General features: G+C 40.6%; 1 protein-coding gene across 1 annotated transcript in view; it reads left to right on the forward strand.

Moving 5' to 3' along the window:
* LOC108717409 (histone-lysine N-methyltransferase SMYD3-like) overlaps nt 1–22429 on the forward strand; it is a 231136-nt gene extending 208707 nt beyond the window's left edge. Inside the window, exons 4-5 of the mRNA XM_041564450.1 lie at nt 16183–16245; nt 22044–22429. Coding sequence (XP_041420384.1) covers nt 16183–16224 — 42 coding nt within the window. The 3' untranslated portion in view covers nt 16225–16245; nt 22044–22429. The remainder of the gene's footprint in view (nt 1–16182; nt 16246–22043) is intronic.
* The last annotated feature ends 448 nt before the right edge of the window (nt 22430–22877 follow it).

Genomic DNA, 22877 nt, shown 5'->3' on the forward strand with positions numbered 1-22877 from the left:
ACATTGAAATCTTGACAACCAAGAGATTCGTGCTATGAACAATTTGTACTTCAATAAAGAAAATAACAGTAACCATGCTGTCTGTAGAATGCTAAACCTAAGTGATTTGTTGTTATATCTGAAAATGTGTCACACCTAAAAATAAAACTTTTATCCACAGCTTACTCCTGTCCAAGTTATTAACTGAGTACAAATTTTAAAAGGTAGATGCCTAGCCTTAGGGAATACAAGACACTTTACAACTTTTGTCTACACAAACATCTGCAAAAGGTGTTACCCAGAGGTGATTTAACACCTGCTGTAATGTCTTAAGCAACAAGTCTTTACTTCCATAGCTGGAGGGTCTATGTTACGCTCTCAACACTGAAAAGTTAAAATGTCTCTGCAAAATAGTTATCAGCACTTGCTCAAAAAAAAAAGCTGCTCTAGTATCACTCTCTACTGGCTGTAAGGCATTAGACAGCTCAATTTTCCCTTATTTAATAGGCAATAATTAACAAATAACTTGCTCTAAAGGAAGCTTTTCTACCACCAATTTCTATTGACCGTAAGGCATTAGACAGCTGAGTTTTCCCTTGTTTAATAGGCAATAATTCAAAAATAGCAATCTGATGGAATTTCCTGCCTCAACAATGTAGTGTTTTCATCTTGAATACTATGAACGTACTGTGACTTATTGTACATCTGAATGGTTCTAAATCAACACCACTCTTCATTCCAGCCATGCTGTGGTTGTTGTCTTCCCTTGAAATAAGGTTGTTGATAAACTCAATTGCTACATTCATAGATTTTTTTTGTTCCAGCTTGATATAAATGGTCTCCTTCACATGTCTTTCACATCTTTCTCATGGACTAAAGTATTGACTTTGTTGCATTCCTTTGGGTGCATATTGACTCATGAGTCTTGTCATGCAGAGTTAACCCTACTATAATTCGCCATTGACATGCTCAGCATTTGTTATTCCTATTTGCGGCTGGGGCACGGGAGGAAGGTCAGGGGCAGCAGCAATAACTATTCTGGGCTGGGATCCTACCGAGGTTTTTCCCAGTGTCTGTCAGCCCTCTCCAACCCTGTTCCTGTTTGGGTAATAGTAAGCATTTGGGATGTCACTGATGTTCTAGCAGAAGTAATTATCTTCCTCTATTTGAAGTGATTATACTTACAGAGACTCAAAATGTGTGCCTATTTTCCTATAAAAATAAATAATTTTTATCTGGTCAGGGTACTGCCTTCTCCCAGGGATTCCTTTAATTTTTTACTCTATACAGTATAAATATTTCTTTAAATTAGAAAGGACAAAACATTGAACAAGTTCCTTCTTCAAATAACTTCCACCCTCACCTCAAAACTGGATACATACCTGGATCAACACATACTGTATAGATTATTCATTGTTCATTTCTTAAAAAGCTACCCCATTTTTTCAAGGGACTCAATCATCTTCATGTTCTTTTAAAGGAAAACTAAATCTTAACTAAAGAAGTAGCTAGAAATGTTGTACATTATGTTTTGTGCTTCTGTACCAGCCCAAGGCAAACACAGCCTTTTAGCATGAAAGATCTGTGCTCCCAAAGATGCCCAAGTAACTCCCCATCTTCTTTACTGCTGATTCACTGCACATGCTCTATACTGCTGTCACTTACCGAGCTTAAGGACCCACTCACAATATACAGTACACATAGAATAGTCACAATATTAGGTTAATTAATACAGATAATTACTACATGTCAGCACAGAAACCAGTGCAATTAGCATCAGAATTTAATAATCGCCCCTGTAGCATCAGCTTATATTACAGACAAACCTCATTTTGTGCTTGATAATTTGTGATGACCCCTAAGCTTAGCTTCTCAACAGCTGCTCAGAGCCCATTGAGCTTTTGAGTGTCGCAGACACTTTCCAAGATGGTGACCCCCTGTGACAAGTTTGAAGTCCTGGAACATTGCTGCTATCGAGAAGCTGAAACTTTAGGCTTGTGCAATAACTTTATTATGTAAAATATGGCATTCTCAGCCATATTAATTTTTCGGGTTTAGTTCTCCTTTAAAGGGCAAAAAAATAAAATTAAATTTTTACTTTCTTTAATGAAAAAGAAACCTATTTCAAATATACTTTAATTAAAAAATGTGTACCGTTTTTATAAGAAACCTGACTGTATGCAGTGAAATTCTCCCTTCATTTACTGCTGTGGATAGGAATTGTCAGATAGTCCCTAACTGCTGAGCAGGGAAACAATCATACTTATGAACAGCAGGGGGAGCCCCCGCCTTACTTCCCAGACATGCAGAACTCAAGCAGCTTTGTTTATGACGATCCCTAATCAGCCCAGACCACACTAAGCATGTGAATAGTCTTAGTCTTGCAAAGCTGTTTAACAAAGTAACAAGATGGTGACCCCCTGTAGCCAACTTTGAAAGCATAAATTATTTGTTTGATTAGGCTTGTGGTGCAGTAAGTTCATGTTTATATTTAGTATACAAAATACAGCATTTCTAGCCTTATTCTATTTTAGACTTTACATGCCCTTTAAGGCTTTTTGAGGCTATTGTAAGTGCTTTGTAAAAATGTTTAAAAGCTACTGGGTGCAAGGAGGGAGTAAGTGCAAATAACTGACTGCTGTGTGTTATGTGAGATATCTGACTGAGACAAACAGCTTTTTCTTTTCTCTCTTTGGGGTAAACTAGTTGATACATTAAGTGCATTTACTTTCTTTTTGTGTTTTAGCTTTAGAGGTCTAAGGGGAACATAAAAAAAAAAAAAGTTAATAAGGGTTTTTATTTACTGCTGGTAGCAAATAGCATTTTTTTTTTCTCCTTTCCCTCTTTCTTCTAATTAAGGGGGAGGGGTTAATCAGGTAAATTCTGAACAGGCTTTGAGTGCTCTGGTTGAAACCTTACACTTGTGAAGGCAAAGCGAGTGTGGGAGCTGCTTAGCGAGTGTTGCATGTGATCGAAGTGTTGCATGTGATCGAAGTGTTGCATGTGAATTAAGTGTTAAGCAGCGTTAAAAACCTTAAGGCGTTGGTGTTTGCTGTGCATGCTGGGAGTGCTGGGTGCAAGGAGGGAGTAAGTGCAAATAACTGACTGCTGTGTGTTATGTGAGATATCTGACTGAGACAAACAGCTTTTTCTTTTCTCTCTTTGGGGTAAACTAGTTGATACATTAAGTGCATTTACTTTCTTTTTGTGTTTTAGCTTTAGAGGTCTAAGGGGAACATAAAAAAAAAAAAAAGTTAATAAGGGTTTTTATTTACTGCTGGTAGCAAATAGCATTTTTTTTTTCTCCTTTCCCTCTTTCTTCTAATTAAGGGGGAGGGGTTAATCAGGTAAATTCTGAACAGGCTTTGAGTGCTCTGGTTGAAACCTTACACTTGTGAAGGCAAAGCGAGTGTGGGAGCTGCTTAGCGAGTGTTGCATGTGATCGAAGTGTTGCATGTGAATTAAGTGTTAAGCAGCGTTAAAAACCTTAAGGCGTTTAAAACTGAAAAGGTGTTGGTGAGGAATTACATTTGGGAGACTGTAAGTACCCAGTGTAAATATGAGTGGGTTTGCTGGTATTACTCAGTGTGTGTCTTGTCACATGTATGTGGTGTTGGAGCAGCAGTTCCATGCAGTATTTACATGTGAGAGATGTCGGTGGGTTTTCATCTTGGAATCTGAGCTGCAGACTCTAAGAGGTGAACTTGCAGCAGTGAGAGCATCGGCAAACGAGGGGGAGGAAAGGAGGCTCGCAGAGCAACCACTGGCAGGGGCTAGTGGAGTGGGGGGAGGAGAAGGGGCAGTGGAGGCTAATGAGGGAGGAAGGTTTGTGACAGTCAAGAGGGGAAGTAGGGGACAAAAGAGTAGGGGGGCTGGTCCACAGTTTGTCCAAAACAGCAAATTCGCCGTTTTGGCTGAAGATGCTGGGGAGGAAAACTCCGAACTGGCGTGTGTGGAGCAGGCTGACTCTCGGAGCACCCCGGGAGGCAGTGGCTCTAATACGGGTGGTGGGGGGAGTGCAAGGAAGGAAAGGCAGGTTCTAGTTATAGGGGATTCAATTATTAGAAAGGTGGATAGGGTAATCTGTCGCAAGGCCCCTACATGCCGAACAGTCTGCTGCTTGCCTGGTGCTAGGGTTCGGCATGTGGTGGAACGAGTTGACAGATTATTGGGAGGGGCTGGGGAAGACCCAGCGGTCTTGGTACACATAGGTACCAATGACAAAGTTAGAGGAGGTGGTGAAGTCCTCAAAAATGATTTTAAAAAACTAGGTTCAAAGCTGAGGGCGAGGACTTCCAAGGTAATTTTCTCAGAGATATTACCTGAGCCACGAGCAACGCTAAGGAGACAGCGGGAGCGTAGGGAGATTAATGCGTGGCTAAAAGATTGGTGTAGGGAGGAGGGTTTTGGGTTTTTGGAGAACTGGGCTGATTTTTCAGTCGGCTACAGGCTCTTTGCTAGGGATGGGCTGCACCTCAATGATGATGGGGCAGCTGTTTTGGGAGAGAAGATGGCTAGAGGGTTGGAGGAGATTTTAAACTAGGTGTGGGGGGGGAGGGTTCAGTAAAAGATTCAGTGGTAGACAGGTTAGATGAGATAGTGGGCAAAGAAAGGGAAAATGGGGGAGGAGATTTGGCTAGGGATACTGTTAAGGATAGGGAGGACCACATGTCATATGTTCAATATGGTGCCAGTATTAAATGTATGTTTACAAATGCAAGAAGTCTGACTGGTAAAATGGGAGAGCTGGAGCTGCTGGTGATGGAAGGAAAATATGATGTGATTGGTGTGGCCGAAACATGGTTGAATGAGTCGCATGACTGGGCAGTAAATATCAGTGGCTATACTTTGTTTCGGAGGGACAGAGGCAATAGAAAAGGAGGAGGGGTATGTCTGTATGTTAGGCAGGATTTAAAAGCTCATATAAAGGAGGAGGTTGTGTTAGAAAATGAGGGGCCAGAAGTCGTATGGGTGGAATTCTTCACCAATTGTAAAGAATCCAGCAAATTAATTGTAGGAGTATGCTATAGACCCCCTAATGTAAGTGAGGAGGAAGAGACAAAGCTCCTAATGCAAATAGAAAAGGCTGCTAGTTTAGGTAAAGTAATGATAATGGGGGATTTCAATTACCCAGATATTGACTGGAGCAACGGTACTGCTAGATCAGTTAATGGGAACAAGTTTATAAACTTATTGCACGACAATTTTTTAGCACAGGTTGTTGAGGAGCCTACCAGAAAAAATGCTATTCTTGATTTAGTGATCTCAAATGACCCAGAACTTATAGCAAATGTGCAAGTCATTGAACCCCTGTGTAATAGTGACCATAATGTTATATCTTTTAATGTCTGGTGCAAAAAACAAAAATATACTGGGGCAACAAAAACCATGAATTTTGCCAAAGCTAATTTTAGTGCCTTGAGGGCTGCCCTACAGAGCATTGATTGGGGCATTAGGTTTTCAGCTAAAAACACAGAACAGAAATGGTTGTCCTTTAAAATGATATTAAATCATTACTGTTCTCAATTTATTCCCTTAAGGACTAAACGTAGAAGCTCTAAGAATCATCCTGTGTGGCTTAATACAGAGGTAAAGATGTTAATGGGAAAGAAGAGAAAGGCATTTAAAAACTACAAATCTGTAGGGACAGAAGCTGCATTTAATGAATATAAACACTGTAATAAATGTTGTAAATCAGCAATCCGGAAGGCTAAGAAAAGAAATGAAGAGTTAATTGCGGTGGAGGTGAAAACTAACCCTAAAAAGTTTTTTAAATATATTAATAGTAAAAAGATGCAGGTTGAGAGTGTTGCTCCATTAAATAATGGTACCAGTATGGTTGTAACAGATACAGATAAGGCAAATGTGTTAAATCAGTTCTTTTCTTCAGTGTATACAATAGAGGAGTCTGGGTTCACAGGCTCACTTAATAACTGCACGAATGGTTCAGCTCAATCTAGTCAGTGGCTGACTCAGGATATGATTCAAAAAGCTTTAATACAAATTAATGTAAACAAGGCTCCAGGGCCTGATGGCATACACCCCCCGGGTTCTAAGAGAGCTTAGTTCAGTTTTAGACCAGCCCTTATTTCTGATTTTCTCAGATTCACTGTCATCTGGTATGGTGCCTATGGATTGGAGAAAAGCTGATGTTATTCCAATATTTAAAAAGGGATTACGATCTCAGCCTGGCAATTATAGGCCAGTAAGCTTGACATCTGTGGTGGGCAAATTATTTGAAGGCTTGTTAAGGGATCACATTCAAAATTTTGTCCTAATGAATGGCGTTATGAGCAACAATCAGCATGGCTTTATGAAGGATAGGTCATGTCAGACGAATTTGATTGCATTTTATGATGTGGTAAGTAAGATTCTGGATAGTGGGGGGGCAGTAGATGTGATCTATTTGGATTTTGCCAAAGCGTTTGATACTGTGCCCCACAAACGACTGCTTTCTAAACTAAGGTCTGTTGGGCTTAATGAAGTCGTTTGCACATGGATAGGAAACTGGCTACAGGATCGGGTACAGAGGGTGGTTGTTAATGGGACATTCTCTACTTGGAGTAAGGTTCTTAGTGGGGTCCCCCAGGGCTCAGTATTGGGTCCACTTTTATTTAACTTGTTCATTAATGACTTAGGGGAGGGTGTTGTAAGTAATGTATCAGTGTTTGCAGATGACACAAAATTATCCAGCCCAATTAATTCCATCCAGGATGTGGCATCCTTGCAACAGGATCTTGACAAACTGGCAATCTGGGCAGCTAAGTGGCAAATGAGATTCAATGTTGATAAATGTAAAGTCATGCACCTGGGATGTAAAAATATCCAAGCCACTTATACCCTTAATGAGACTGCACTAGGCAAATCCATTATGGAAAAGGACCTTGGAGTCCTTGTAGATGATAAACTTGGCTGTAGCAAGCAATGCCAGTCAGCAGCATCAAGGGCAAATAAGGTCTTGAGCTGTATTAAAAGGGGCATAGAGTCACGGGAGGAGGGGGTCATTCTTCCACTGTATAGAGCACTTGTAAGGCCCCATCTAGAATATGCCGTACAGTTTTGGTCTCCATCACTCAAACAGGACATTATTGTATTAGAGAGGTTACAGAGAAGGGCAACTAAGCTGGTAAAAGGTATTGAAAATCTTAGCTATGAGGAAAGACTGGCCAAATTGGGGATGTTCACGCTGGAGAAGAGGCGCTTAAGGGGTGATATGATGACTATGTATTAATATATAAGGGGATCATATAACAATCTCTCTAATGCTTTATTTACCAGTAGGTCTTTCCAGCTGACACGAGGTCACCCATTCCGATTAGAAGAAAAGAGGTTCCGCCTAAATATTCGGAAGGGTTTTTTTACAGTGAGAGCTGTGAAGATGTGGAATTCTCTCCCTGAATCAGTTGTACAGGCTGATACATTAGATAGCTTTAAGAAGGGGTTGGATGGCTTTTTAGCAAGTAAGGGAATACAGGGTTATGGGAAATAGCTCATAGTCCAAGTTGATCCAGGGACTAGTCCGATTGCCATTTTGGAGTCAGGAAGGAATTTTTCCCCCTCTAAGGCAAATTGGAGAGGCTTCAGATGGGTTTTTTTGCCTTCCTCTGGATCAACTGGCAGATAGGTAGTTAATAAACAAAAAAAAAAAAAAAAAAAGGTTGAACTCGATGGACATGTGTCTTTTTTCAACCTTACTTACTATGTTACTATATTACTATGTTACTTTTCTCACTATAAGTAGATTGTATTTATCCCTGTATAACTAAAATTTAAAGTAGACATACAGTAGGAGGAATATCCAAATTGCTGCTCTTGTTCTGTTTAGTGTTAGGCTTATCACTCCATGGTGCCTTTCTCTGCTGCCCACTGCCTACTGTCCTTGCCTGCTCTCCTCTGCCCCTTGCTTAGAAGATGTATAAATAGTCTCTCATCTTTTTTTTCTACTGGGGTTTGGCTATTAATATCATCTGTTTAATGGAGCCTTTTTTTTTGCTTTGCAGATCTAAGCCTTGATTTTTATGGACTTTCATCTGTTACTCTAACTTTGTTGTTCAATTGTATAAATGGGTTTCTACAATAGTAACTTTTTTTCTTCATAGTACTGTAAACTTGCTTTTACCTTGCGCAGTGAACGCTACCTTTTACGCTAGACTTCCTTCGCCACCTCAGACCTGGCGAAGCGCAATAGAGTAGATAGGGATTGTTCAAAAAAAAGTCAAAATTTTTTCTAAGTCCCAAAAAATGCTGGCGTGTTTTCTACATGATGGCTGATAGGCTGAAAAAGATCGAAATTTTTTTGGGGCTCCCCTTCCTCCCCCCTACATTTCCTGACTCATGGCAACTTACCTAGACAGTGGGCACATGTGTAGGGCAAAATAAAAATTTTATTTGCAGATTTGAAGGTTTTCTAGGCATTTGTAGTGCAGATACGTGTTCCTCCATTGAAATTTGAATTTCGCACCGTATGCAAATTAGCCTTCGCTAGCGCAACTTCGCTTTATATAGCGAAACAACGCTAGCGCAACTCCGCAACCTTACGCTACCCCTGTGCGCAACTTCGGATTTTAGTGAATTTGCGAAGCGATGGCGAAACTACGCCTGGCGAAGTGCGGCGAAGTTGCGCCTGGCGCAACTTCGCATCTTAGTGAATTTGCCCCCATGTCTCTACTTGCAGGCAGGCATTGCCAATAAAGTGTTCAGGTCCGATGCTGCCCTAGGCTGTACTGTGACATCACGCACATGCACGTTTCACTGTGACATCACAAGGGTTGGTTCCCTCCTGGGATTTCTGTCAGAAAAAGTCCAGTTACTTGTGGTCACACTAGTGCTTGCTGCCTGTTTTCTCTTTACTAATTGTGCCCAGTGGTGATTTTTGAGAAAATGAACCCTCTAAACATGTAATGTTGTTATGGAAGCTGCTCCTTAGATCTTGGTGTGAGTACCCTCATATAAGCAAATAGAATAGGGATGCACCAAATCTACAATTTTGGATTCGGCCGAACCCCCGAATCCTTCGCAAAAGATTCGCCGAATACTGAACCGAATCCGAATCCTAAATTGCATATGCAAATTAGGGGTTGGAAGGGGAAAACATTCTTTACTTCCTTGTTTGTGACAAAAAGTCAAGTGATTTCCCGCCTGTCCCTAATTTGCATACGCAAATTAGAATGTGCATATGCAAATCAGAATGTGCATATGCAATCAGAATGTGCATATGCAATCAGAATGTGCATATGCAAATCAGAATGTGCATATGCAAATCAGAATTTGCATATGCAAATCAGAATTTGCATATGCAAATCAGAATGTGCATATGCAAATCAGAATGTGCATATGCAAATCAGAATGTGCATATGCAAATCAGAATGTGCATATGCAAATCAGAATGTGCATATGCAAATCAGAATGTGCATATGCAAATCAGAATGTGCATATGCAAATCAGAATGTGCATATGCAAATGAGAATGTGCATATGCAAATGTGAATTTGCATATGCACATTAACGTTTGGATTCGGTTCAGCCGGGCAGAAGGATTCGGCCGAACCCGAATCCTGCTGAAAAAGGCCGAATCCCGCACCGAATCCTGGATTCGGTAAATCCCTTAAATATACAGAACATGTTTATTAGGTACAGGTATATGGATCCGTTACCCGGAAACCCATTATTCAGAAAGTTCCGGATTACAGAAAAGTTTCGGATTACAGAAAATTTTATTCAAATAATCCACATTTTTAAAAATGATTTCCTTTTTCTCTGTAATAATAAAACAGTAGCTTGTACTTTATCCCAACTATGATATAATTAATCCTTATTGGAAACAAAACCAGCCTATTGGGTTTATTTAATGTTTACATGATTTTCTAGTAGACTTAAGCTATGAAGATCCAAATTATGGAAAGAACCATTATCCGGAGGTCCCAAGCATTCTGGATAACAGGTCCCGTACCTGTATAAGCAAATAGGTGCAGTCGTAGGTGGTGGTTACGTTTAGAAAAATACACTCTTTAAAACATGAAGTGTATTATCCTGGGGTTTTTCAAATAAGCAGTATATGGAATACTGAACAGCTGTATTTATATATCACTTGCAAATACAGATGTTATAATGTGTTATCTATAATGTTTAAATTAAAACTTGACGTATTATGCTTACAGGGAAATTGTACTCACTAAATAGTGACATTCTCATGAATTTTACAGCAGCCCCTGTGACATTTAACGGAACCCACAGATTCAAACACACCAGTGATTCCCTTGTATAATAAAACAATTCTTAACTTTGTATTAACGCAGAGGTCTGACCTAGATCAGACCTAGAACCATATACTACCTTAAATAAATCCTACTAATAGGTAGATGTGGTCACTGCTGGCATAATAATAGTGCCACATGCCTTCCTAGGAAATATGACAGTAAATCCGGAGTGGTGCCTAGCTTGCGCTACTATAATAGGAAGAGCCTGCGTGGAATTGAATTAAGATATTGACAATCCCGGACTTAGCATCATAAAGTATACTAGCAATGGATAGAGACGCTCCATTGGTATTGAGCATGCGCGAGCGTCATAGAACGAGCATGCGCAAATAAAGTCTCGCGAGAACTACCGCATGATGCATAATGCAGAAGTGTTTTAAACCACGCTTCCCGGGGGAACTTTTCATTATGCCTTGAAAAAGCTGACATTGTGAAACGCGCGTCGGCGTTCCTGTGTCTACAGATCTTTTAGTCTTTTAAAATCAATTTTAATTATTTAAATCATCGGTCAACTATTGGAAGGTTGGTGGGGATTGCGCAGTTCGTATCTGTATCTCTCTCTCTGCATATCTAATTTCTCAGGAGGCCGTGGATTTGTGGTTTTTAGGATATAATAGCCTTCAACAGCAATAGGGCTTAGTTAATTTTGAGACCACCAGTCCCAGTTGCTCTGTCTTCTCAGTCTTTGTGGTGTCCCAGGGATAGAAAATCAATAGGCAGCAGATTTGGGACTCCACTCCACCTCTTCTTTTTTCCAATTTCTCTCCTGTTTTCATGAACTGAGCATTTACTAGAATTTTATCCTTTTAATTGTGGTCACTCTAATTAATTCAATTTTATTACCTTCTAATTAATTATTCTGCACTACCAGGCACTTTATAATTTATGAATTGAATTCTCAAGCAACGTTGCTATTTACAAAATTCACTATCATTTAGCTAAGGGTAATTGGTGGCTTATAGACTACTGAAGCCGGGGCATAAGTATCGATTTTTGACCTTTAAAATTGAATCACTTAAGGGTTAATATTGCACTGCACTTTAATTAAATTATTAACGATATATTTTCAATAATTGTTTTCTAATGAATTTAATATAAATACAGCACTGCACTTTATATTTATACTTGAGTTTTAAGGTAATTGAATAAGGCCACAAGTTGGCCCATTTTGTGACTACTTTTATTGGAGTGATTAAGCGGGTACTTTTTCTCTTTCTATCTATATAAAAAGAACCCACAGATTGCCAGTCTGGCCTGCTCCCAACTGTGGGACAACCCCAATTTTGACAGCTCAGCCCACAGTCCCGGGTTTCTCTTCGATCTCCTGCACTGAGGCCAGAAAAAGATGCAACGTTTCTAAAACTTAATTAAAATAATGGGCAGAGAACCCAGAACACTGAACGACTGCACTTCAACAATTTAAGATAAGCAAAGAAAAATTTTAACAATTTAGGATAAGCAGGTCTCTTGCGGAAATTGTGACTCACAGCTTAAAGGGCAAGTTCAGCTTCATTAGCCAAACTAAAAAATGGCCCTAAAACGCCCAGATATGTGTTAACACTTTCATGACCTGCCAAATTTATTATAGACATGGCAATTAGGGGGTATGGCCATAAATTTTGCCATGGCCAAAATTATGTTTTTGTCCCTGTTGGGAGGTATGAAACACCATCTGACCTTCCATATATAAATATAGATGTATTTTATTTTATACACACATACATGATCCCCCACACTAAAAGGAGACTATTATAATCTTCCTGTGTTTCCTGTGTCCAGGTGAAGGAGGGGTAGCATTACACTGTAAGCCTAAGAGATGTTAGGAAATGATTCTGCAGGCTCTAATGGTTTCCTTTCAATCTGGAATCAGATATGTATATTATAAAAATATATATATATTTATTGTTCCCTAGGTATTGTATTGAGTTTAAAGCAGAACTAAAGCCTAACTAAAGAAGTAGGCTAGAAATGTTGTAAATTATGTTTTGGGCTTCTGCACCAGCCCAAGGCAACCACAGCCCAAGTAGGTTAAATTCTGTGCCTCTGAAGATCCCCCAGTAGCTCCCCATCTTCTTTTCTGCTGATTCCCTGAACATGCTCTGCGCTGCTGTAATTTACTGAGCTTAGAGACCAACTGACAATATATACAGATTATAAATATCACAATATAAGGATGATTAGTAATTAATACTTATAATTACTACATGTCAGTTCAGAAACCAGTGCAGTTAGCATCAGAATCTAATAATCAGCCTTGTAGCATCAGTTTATATTACAGACAAACCTAATTTTCTGCTTGATAATTTGTGACAACCCCTAAATTAAGCTTCTCAACAACTGCTCAGAGTCCGCTGAGCATGTGAGTGTTGCAGACACTTTCCAAGACGGTGGCCCCCTGTGACAAGTTTATTATAGTCCTGGATCATTGCTGCTATTGAGATGCTGAAACTTTAGCTGGTACAATACGTTTATTATGTAAAATATTAACCAAATTAATTTTTAGGGTTTCGTTCTCCTTCAATGGTCTTCCCCAGAGATATATGTTTCTTAAAGCCTGTCATTTCATCATTCTCAAGCAATGCTGTGCAACTTGCAACACCCCCTTGTGTGACCCCCACATGAAAGTCTGCCTGCTGTGACTGCTTACCTTATGTAAGCTTTAAAAAGTATCAGTACAGAGAGGTTGTTTAAACCTCAAATTCAGACTGTAAACTCCTGCACTGTTCACACCTGTAATGTGTAACCTCTATTGTTCACACCCCTAAAGCCATAGTCAGATTTTCATTAAGGCTGTGAGAGGCTAAGCCTCCCCAAACCTGTTTTGCTAAAAAATTAAAAGAAACATTTTTTAAAATCCTGAGTCTCACCAATGTATCTATTTGAGCTTGTCTGGGGGGAGAGGCAGAGGGTGCAGCTGACTAGTGTCTTTGGAAAAAAAATCCCTACCTGGTGACTCTAGTGATGTCATATTGACATTTTGCACCGAAAACCCTGTGAGATTTGGGATGGGAAAGCTTTTGAGCTAATCTGTGTGCCCAGCACAGTTAGGGAGTGGGTGAGCTTTACCCAGGATGGGTATTTGTGCTGGGGATCAGGGCCAAGAGACAAAGCAGCTGCTAATACTCCACCTGTTTATCTGGTATGTGCAACTTACATTGCATCTCAACTCATCCTAGATAGGGGGTTTTGGAGTTATTACAAGGGGTTATTGGTACAAAGTATAAATACCATCAATGGTCAGTGGCAGTTCTATTGAACTATTCAGGTAGGTGTCTATGAAGATTCTCATTCAACCAGGTCATGATATACAGTCTCTTGTAGAATTAAGTCAAAGGCAACTGGACTTTTAGACATCTCAACACTCATCCTAGTGGCTTCTTCAGTTCAACTGAAGTGGTAGGGAAGAGCACATGAAGAGCAATAACTCAGGACTAGACTCATCAATCTATTTACATCAAAGGAAAAGGGGCATTCCTTTTAGGACAAGAAGGTGCACATTTTGGATAGAGAGGACATATTGTTTGAAGGAGCTGTGAAAGAGGCCGTTTATCCCAAAGTGGAAAAAACATCCCTGTACAGAGGAAGGGGTCTGTGACACCACTTGTCATCGATATACAATGCTGCTTTGACATCCATGCCCCGGTGGCTTCAAAAGAATTCACACTTCCAGTCATGTACATTGAGAGATTAACACCTGTCTCAATGAAAATCAAAGTACCATTGTGACTGGATCACACTTTTAAACATCTGTGAGTTTCAGCCAACACCTTACTGAAGTTCAATGGAGCAATTGAGATTGGATATCTGTGACTTTACTTCCTTCAAGGGTTTAAATGCCGGGTAATTCTCTACAACCGAAGCCACTCAGATGAGTGGTGAAACGTTTTCAAGAAAAACTCTAAATGTCCAGTTGCCTATGACGTAATTCAACTAGATACTGTGTTCAGGCAAGTGTTGACTGAAACTGAATAAAGTGTGCTGGTGTGATGCAGTTGTTATGGGACCATTGTGACAAGATCCCACATTAACACCTGTGAGTTTCAGCCAACACCTACCAGAATAGTTTAATGGAACCATTGTGATTGGATATGTTTTTGGCTGTTTCCTTAAGGGGTTAAAGGCCTTGTATCCTCAGCTGCCTGCCAAACAAATATGCCATTCCTTCTTCCCGGAGTTCTGCCTTCATTTATATCACATGTTAGACTGCAACAGACTTTATTGTATTTCCCCATTCCTCTGGGACAGCTAACATATCAGTTTAGCTACTTTAACTAACACAAAATTTGTGTTGATGGTTGATCTATGTTCTATGCTCCCTGTGTGTGCAATACTCTGCCTGCCCTATGCTCCCTGTGTGTGTCATTCTCTGCCTGCTCTATGCTTCCTGTGTGTGTCAGACTGTGCCTACTCTATGCTCCCTGTATGTTCCATACTCTGCCTGCCCTATGCTCCCTGTGTGTGCCATACGGTACCTGTCCTATGCTCCCTGTGTGTGCCATACTCTACCTATCCTATGCTGCCTGTATGTGCTCTACTCTGCCTCTGGGATGTGAGCCTGGTAGGGTTTGTTCTGGGGGATTGTTAGCATTTGGAAATTGTTCTTAGGGGCCCCTAAGTAGTTTAATCATGTGTTTTGGGGGTGCTGTGTTATTCATAGGGGAGGAGGAGGTATATGGATTTAAGGGTATGTTTTAATATGACTTAATTGATTCACATATGAGCGATATCCCTGAAGTGAGCACCAACCATTTGGTTTTTTGGTATGCTACCACTATTAATGTGGACATGGTTCTTGTGTTAAAATGGGTGTGGTTTAAAGTTGGTGTGGTCTAAAGTGGGTGTGGTCAACACTGGCTTCCATTATCGTCCCTCCACCACATAGACCAGAAAAAATCCGACCCTTGGCACAACAGAAGTTGGATAGCAAGGGAAGGCCTTTCTAAAGCAAGCTTGAGTACTCCAGTATACATTCTGCTTCTCAGAAGGATGTTGTAAGTTCTACTTCATTCTTTAATTTTTTGTTTGGCCAAAGTGGATATTTCAGTCCTTTATCTGAAACATCTTATATTAAACATGTGGTGAACTAACTTGGCAGCAGGGGTAGAATCTAACATTATTCTTTTCTTTAAATATATCAGCATACCTGTACTGCATAACTACTGCTACTTCCCCCTGCTTCTTTCCAATACCAGGACAAACTTCTTATCTTTAAATCCTAGTGTTTACTCTAACCAAGGTTTCTTCAAAATGTATGGGAATTTCAATCTGACCGAATCTGACTTTAATTTGATGATAGTTATTATTTGCCTCCCTAACCTTACTATTGTCCCTGGAGGAGAGAACTCCATCCTTAATCAAATGCAGCAGATGATATTTATTGGTTTTACCTTATCTTGTAAAATTGAGTTTGACTACTAGCATTTTATTTTCTTCAAGTGTAGGCAATGGTGACAAAGATTTATGGCATCTCATTATACAGGCTATGAGCAGCCAGTGTTGCAATGGCACATTTATATGTAATACAGTGATGGTTCAACATCCACATCAGTACATGCCTTAATGGAGCTTATATTTTAAGGTCCTAATCATATTTACACTCAGTTCATCAGGAACCAATTAACCTGCCTGTATGTATGAGTGGGAGAAAACTAGAGCTCCCATGTGGAGAACACTTGCAAACAGTAACTATCTCAGAATTTAATTCAGGACCTCTGGGTAAAATGAAAACAGATCTAAATACTAAGCTACCATTTAGAACTTTTTTTTTTTTTTTTTTAATTCAAAAGTTTTTTGTTTCAAACATTTTCATAAACAACAAAAGAGTGTAGAGAGAAGTAAGAGGGAGAAGAGGGATGAAGAGGGGGTAAGAGTGGGGGAGGGACATAGGTTGGGGTCCTTCATATTAAGTTGAGTCAGAAGGTTATTGTTCCTTTCTTCTTTCTTTTCAGGTTATGGGTCAGTGTCCATCTTTTTACTGTGTTGTTGGATGAGTTAGTCTCATGACTTGCTAGGTAAGTAGAATTCTTCTTTCCACATCTTCCACAGTTGCATAGAGATTGAGCTGATTTTTATTTGTTGAATGGATCCAAGTGCCATTTGTTCGTGGGTGAGGTTTGAGTCTATTAATGTTATGAGTTCTCTTTTGCTGGGGACTTCAGTTGTTTTCCAGTATCTTGGAATTAGAAGCCTGGTTGCCGTTAGCACATGAAAGATGAGATGCTGTACTTGTTTCGGGTATCTATTGAGTTCATAGTTTAGTAGTGCGAGCAGTGGTGTCAACTTTATTCGTAAATGTGTAGTTTGTTCCAGAATTTGTTCTGTGGTTAGCCATAGTTCTTTGATTTTTGGGCAGTGCCACCATATATGTAAAAGGTTACCATCTTCCTTGCATTCTCTCCAGCAGGTTTTGGGTACATTTGGATAATATTTGTTAAGTATGGTTGGAGTCTTATACCATCTATAAAATAGTTTTCTTGCGTTTTCGACATGATTAGTGCATTTTGAGAGTTTGTATGCAGTATTAGCCATTTTTGTCCATTGTGGTGTGGGTATTGTGATATGGAGATCTTGTTCCCATTTTTCGAAATGCCGTGATTTGATGTCTATGCCTTCCTCTGTAAGAAGTTTGTAAATCCGTGCTATTCCTTTGGGGCTGCGTGGGTTGTGAGACAATAATGTTTCAAATGGCGTGGGTTTTATACTGCTTGTTGTTCTGGTGGTTCCCAAAAGATGTTTTATCTGGAGGTACTTGTAAAAGTCCTGCACGGGTAAATTATATTCCTCGGATAGCTGTTCATATGTTTTTATGAGCGTGTTGTCGTAGAGTTGGCCTATTGTGAGTAAGTTTGCGCTCCTCCAGTTCTGTAGATTGAGGTTTGGGATGCTTGCTTCTAGCATTTCCACTCCTGCCTGGTGTGCTGGGTAGTTTAGAAGTGGTTCTTTTTTACTGATCTTTGTCCAGATATTCATTGAAGTTCGGGTGGTATGGTTAGCTGTATGACGTAGTGCTGCAACCTCCATTCGTTTAGACCATATGAGCCCCTTAAGTTTGAAGGGAATTAAAGAGTGTTGTTCCAGCTGGAGCCAATGGAGCTCTTTAGTTGCAAGATTCCATGCTCTCATTTGGTCCAATACTGTGGCTTGGTAATATTTTTCTAGAGAAGGTACTCCAAAACCTCCCTCTTGTATTCCTTGTTGCATGTATTTTTGTTTAATCCTTGGTTTTCGTTTGGCCCAGATAAAGTCTTGGATAGTTCTTTGGGCTTTCCTGAAATAGGTTTGTGGGACGGCTATCGGCAGAGTTCTGTATAGATAGAGAAATTTAGGCAGTATCATCATCTTGACCGTTGCGATTCTACCTAGCCATGAGGTGTATAGGGGGGGACCACTTCTGTAGGAGTTGCTGTACTTCTGTTAGTAGTTTGGGATAATTTGCTTCATATGTTTTGGTGATATTACTGGCTAGTTCTACTCCCAGATAGTTTATGGAATGGGGTTGCCATTGGAACGTGTATTGGGTTTGCAGCTTCTGTATGGCTTCTTTTGTCATTCCTATTGGTAGGATCTGTGATTTTGTTTCATTTAGTTTATAATAGGATATTGTGCTGAAAGTTTTGAGAATCTGTGTAACAGCTTCCAGAGATGTTTCTGGTTTTGTTAGTGTTAATATGATGTCATCTGCAAACATCGCAAGTTTGTGCTGTTTATTTGCCACCTGTATACCCTTGATAGTCTCTAAGTTCCTTATTGTCCTGGCAAGGGGCTCCAAAGTGAGGTTGAAGATGAGAGGTGATAGCGGGCAGCCTTGTCTTGTTCCGTTGGTTATTTGGAATGGTTTAGAGAGGAATCCCATATTATTTACTCTCGCAGAGGGTTTGGTGTAAAGGGATAGTATGGCATGTCTGATTGGGCCTTGGAATCCATAGTGTTGTAGTGCTGAGTCCAGGTAGGTCCATTCGACTCTATCGAAAGCCTTTTCGGCGTCTAAGCTAACTAGTATTGTTGGGTCTTTTCTTTTTTCTGTGATTTCAATGAGTGCCAACATCTTCCTGGTATTATCTGGACCTTGCCTGCCTTTTGTGAATCCTGTTTGATCTAAGTGAAGTAAAGAGGGTAATATTTTCGCTAATCTGTTAGCTATAACCTTAGCATATAATTTCAAATCCATGTTTAATAAGGAAATCGGCCTGTAGTTTCCACATGATGTAGGGTTCTTCCCTGGTTTGGGGATTGTGGTTATTGTAGCTGCTAACATTTCATCCGGGAAGGAGCCTCCTTGGAACACATAATTGAATAGGTTTGTGAGGTGTGGTAAGAGTAATTCTTGGAAGGTTTTATAATATGCACTTGTGAAGCCATCTGGTCCTGGTGCTTTCCCTATGGGGGTGGTGTTTATGGCTCTTTTAACTTCTTCTGTTGTAATGCTGTCATTCATCTGACTGAGCTGTTGTGTTTGTATTTGAGGTAGGTTGGCTGCCTTTAGGAATTTTTGTATTGCTTCTTTGGTGGGTTGTGCGGTGGTTTTGTCTTGCTTTAGGTTGTATAAGGAGGAGTAGTAGTCCGCAAATTGGTCTGCTATTTCCTTAGGATTTGTTATAGATTTGCCGTCTGGGGTGGTTATTTGTGCTATCGATTGATTGACTTGTCTCTGTTTGAGTTGGGTAGCTAGCATTTTTGTTGCTTTATTTCCTTTTGTATATCTGTGTAGTTTCAATCTTTGTAATTGCCATTCCACTTTTTTATTTTCTATTCCTTGTATTTGATGTCTCAAATCTGTTATCTCTTTTGTTTTGGCCTGACTTGGTTGTTGTTTGTTTTGGGCTTCTAGGTCTGAGATTTGTTTCCTTAACTTATGTAGGATATTTTCCCTGTTCTTTTTGGTTATTGAGGCTATTTTTATAAGCTGCCCTCTGATTACTGCTTTGTGTGCGCACCATAGTGTGGTTTGGTCTATTTGTTGGTTATCGTTTGTGAGAAAGTAGTTCCTCAATGTTGTTTTACAGTCCTCTATGTTTATTTTATTGTGAAGTAGTGAATCATTGAGTCGCCAATTGTACTGTTGTCTAAGCTGCTGGTTAGTGTCTACTAATATTTCGATTGGAGAATGGTCCGACCAGGTGCTGGATCCTATGTCTGATTTTTGTATAGCTTGGAGAAGATGTTTGTCTGTAAAAAAGTAGTCAATTCTGGAGTACTTTAAGTGGGGATGAGAGAAAAATGTGTAGTCTCTTTCTGTCCCATGTTGAATTCTCCATACATCGTATAGCATTTCCTGTGTTAAATGCTTTTGTAGGGCTTTGGCTTGTTTTAGTGATTCCTGTGGTTGAGTGGACTTTTTTGAGGTTTTTGTATCTAATTCGTATTGTAGAGGGATGTTGAAATCACCTCCTAGAATTATGTGGCCCTTTTTTTCTCTGTTTATTTTTTTGAAGAGTGTGTTATAAAATCTTGATTGGTGTCTGTTGGGACTGTATGCACTTATGATGGTGTAGACCTCCTCGTATAACCTAATGTTGAGGATTACGTACCGGCCCAATGGGTCAGTGTATTGATTCATCAATCTATGTGGCAACCTCTTATTTATCCAGATAGCCACTCCATTTTTTTTAACTGAATTTGAAGCGTATATTTGAGTGGGAAATTGTTTTAGGTTAATAGTTGTTTGTTTCTGGCTTGTGAGATGAGTCTCTTGTAGCAGTAGTATGTCAATGTTGTGTTGCCTGCTCCATTGTGCTAACTTAGATCTCTTCTGTGGGCTATTGAGGCCGTTAACATTTTGTGAAATTATCTTTATCCCCATTTTGATAAATACATATGTTGTTGGATTAAACTGGACTCACCCATAGTCTTACTTGCATGTTCCTTGGTTGTCTGGTCTCGCAAGGTATTGGAGGTTAGTCTTCTTATGATCTTCTGCTGGCGTGTCAGGCTGGGATTGTTCACTTTTTCTCGGCCCCTGGGGGATGGGGAAGTTGGGGTGGGAGAGAATGTGGAGAAAGAGCATAGAGAAAGAGAGAGAATATAGACATAATATAAAAGCATTGGCATTACATATGCAACATATTTACAACAATACTGCAGTGGTATTGGTTCCAGGTGGGGGGGAAGCTCAATGGCCTCTGGTGGCCTACTGTTGTTGGTCAGGTGTTGCCATAGTAGTCTTGTGTTCTTTCGAGCTTCTGGGGGTCGGTAGGTGAGTTTGGAAATGTTTTTGGTTATAGTTGAGCTTATTAGCTCACGGAATAGTTGTGATGATTGCTTTTGCCTTTGAGGAGGCAGTTGACTGGCCTTGTGGCTTGTGTCTCTTCAGGTATCTGTGTCAACCTCTTCTGAGATGGTTTGGGCTTTAAGGCTTTTCCTATTTTGCCTGGTTTGAGTGGCCCATTCGGTCTGCAAACGGGACCTCTTCGGAGGTTTATCGCTTGATTTTGATGTTGTTGGCTCTAGATTCCATCCTTTCAGTAGTTGTTCTGCACGCTGTGGGGTATCTGCAACTTCTGTTGAACCATCTTTAGTAATCAATAGTCTCACTGGGTAAAGCCACCTATATTGGATATTGTTGCCTCTTAATATGGCTGTTACATTTGCAAATTCCTTCCTTTTTTGCTGTGTATAGCTAGATAGGTCTGCAAAGCATTGTAGATTGCTATATTTATCTGGAATATCCTTTTTGTTTCTGAAGCTGTATTGCAGTTGCTCCTTCACATAGTAGTAATGTAACCTTGTAATGGTGTCTCTTGGGGCTCCTGGTGAGGCGTTTTTTGCCCGTGGTAGTCTATGTATTCTGTCTAGTAGTATATGATCCGGGGGGACATCCGGGAGTATGTCTCCAATCATTGTACAGACATATGTGTTTAGCTCTTGGGCAGGGACCTGTTCAGATATGCCCCTTATTCGGACATTATTCCGCCTGTTGCGATCCTCCATGTCTGCTATCTTTGCAGTTAGCTTCTGGATGTCTTCCTCCAAGCCATTGTTTGCATCTATCACTTGGTTGTGTGAGCTTACTAGTTCTGCCATTTTGTGTTCTAGGTGGTCGGTTCTTTCTCGCACCTGTTTGATGTCTTTGCTTAGAGTAGATATGGCGGTTCGAATGTCCTCCTGGATGTCTGATCTAAGTTCAGTGAGAAATTCCCTCAAAACTTCAGCTGTGAGCGGTGGATGCTCTGCGTTGCGGTCTGGTCGTCTCGGTGATCCCCCATTATGTGGTGCTCGGCGAGCAGGGCTGCTATCTGCTGAGGTGCCTCCAACTTGTGAGGGAGAATGCGCTTCTGAGAGCGTTGCCGCTTTTGGGTAGAATGCTGTCATTTTCATTGGGGATGCTTTCTTTTTATGTTTGCCCATATCTGTTGGAGCTTGAGCTTCAGTGTTTATTTTGAATAAATGAGGTTTCGCCAGTCAGTTTTAAATAATCAGCCTTCCGTGAGCGTCAGCTCTTAGTTCATGTGTCCATTCTGGGGAGTGGTTTGTCTGCTTCCACTGTCTTATCCCTGTGCTGCTTCCCCAAATTCAGTGGCTGTTGCAGGGATTGTCTGCTTCAGATATTGGCCTTGGGGGGTTTGCTTCTGAGGGGTAGCAAGGGGGACCTCCTCTATCAAGTGCTGGAATATCCCTTTTTCCTTATATTACTTTGCCTGCACCTTTAAGGGCAGTAGCTGCAGTGGGCCCAGTCAGCTTGCAGGGTTTTGAGAAGGCTGAATGTCTTGTGTGGCCTCAGCGTTGCTATGCTGAATAGATGGGCTTTATATAGGAGCCCCCTGGGTTAACCAGTCACTCACCCCTCTCTGTGTGTTTTTGCTGTCTCCCACAGGCTTCTGAAACGGTTCGTTCTGGAACCGCGCCGATGGTGAGCCGCGCCTGGGGAGAATTGCCTACTCAAGCCCGCGGCTTCTCTAGCTCGACTAGGCCGCGTCGTCCCTGCGGCTGCTGAGGGCACTGGAGGCCTCGTTCTTCGGACGGGTTACTGTCGATCAGCTCCCCTGCCTCCTAGGTAGCCCCTGTGGAGCCTGTGGTGGCGTTATGTTGGGGCAAAGTATTAATGTTTAGTAACAGCCCCAGGAGCTCAAAGAATTTGCGGCCGCACTGTGGCTCGCCTAGCCACGCCCCCCCACCATTTAGAACTTTATCCCTACCTCCCACACTCTCAGCCTCTCTGTTGGTGCTCCACAACAAGAGACAGTAAACGTTTGCACCTTGCAGTTATGGTGATTATTTTATCTGATTTGCTATTTGATGGTACAATAAGGTTGTTCAGTTGGCCTTGCCAATATCTTGGGATGCTTCCAGGGAAGTAGATCAGCAAATTGCTAATTTTGAATTGTTGTATAGCTTAAACTAATGAGCAAGTAATACAGTATCTTTTGTCAAAATGTGGGTAGATTTTTTGTGTTTTTCAGTGCCATTTATAATTGCTTTAAAGGAACGGTAACACCAACAAATAAAGGAATAACAATATAATTTGCTAATGCCCTGCACTGGTAAAATTGGTGTTTGTGCTTCAGAAACAGAATTATGGTTTATACAACCATATTGTTGTGTAGCCATGGGGGCAGCCATTCAAGTACAGTGCACAGTAGATAATGGATACGTTCTGAAGAATCCTCCTTGGTATACTACAGAGCTTATTTGTTATCTGTTGTGCATC

Source organism: Xenopus laevis, chromosome 5S, assembly GCF_017654675.1.
Source record: "Xenopus laevis strain J_2021 chromosome 5S, Xenopus_laevis_v10.1, whole genome shotgun sequence".
NCBI lineage: Eukaryota > Metazoa > Chordata > Amphibia > Anura > Pipidae > Xenopus > Xenopus laevis.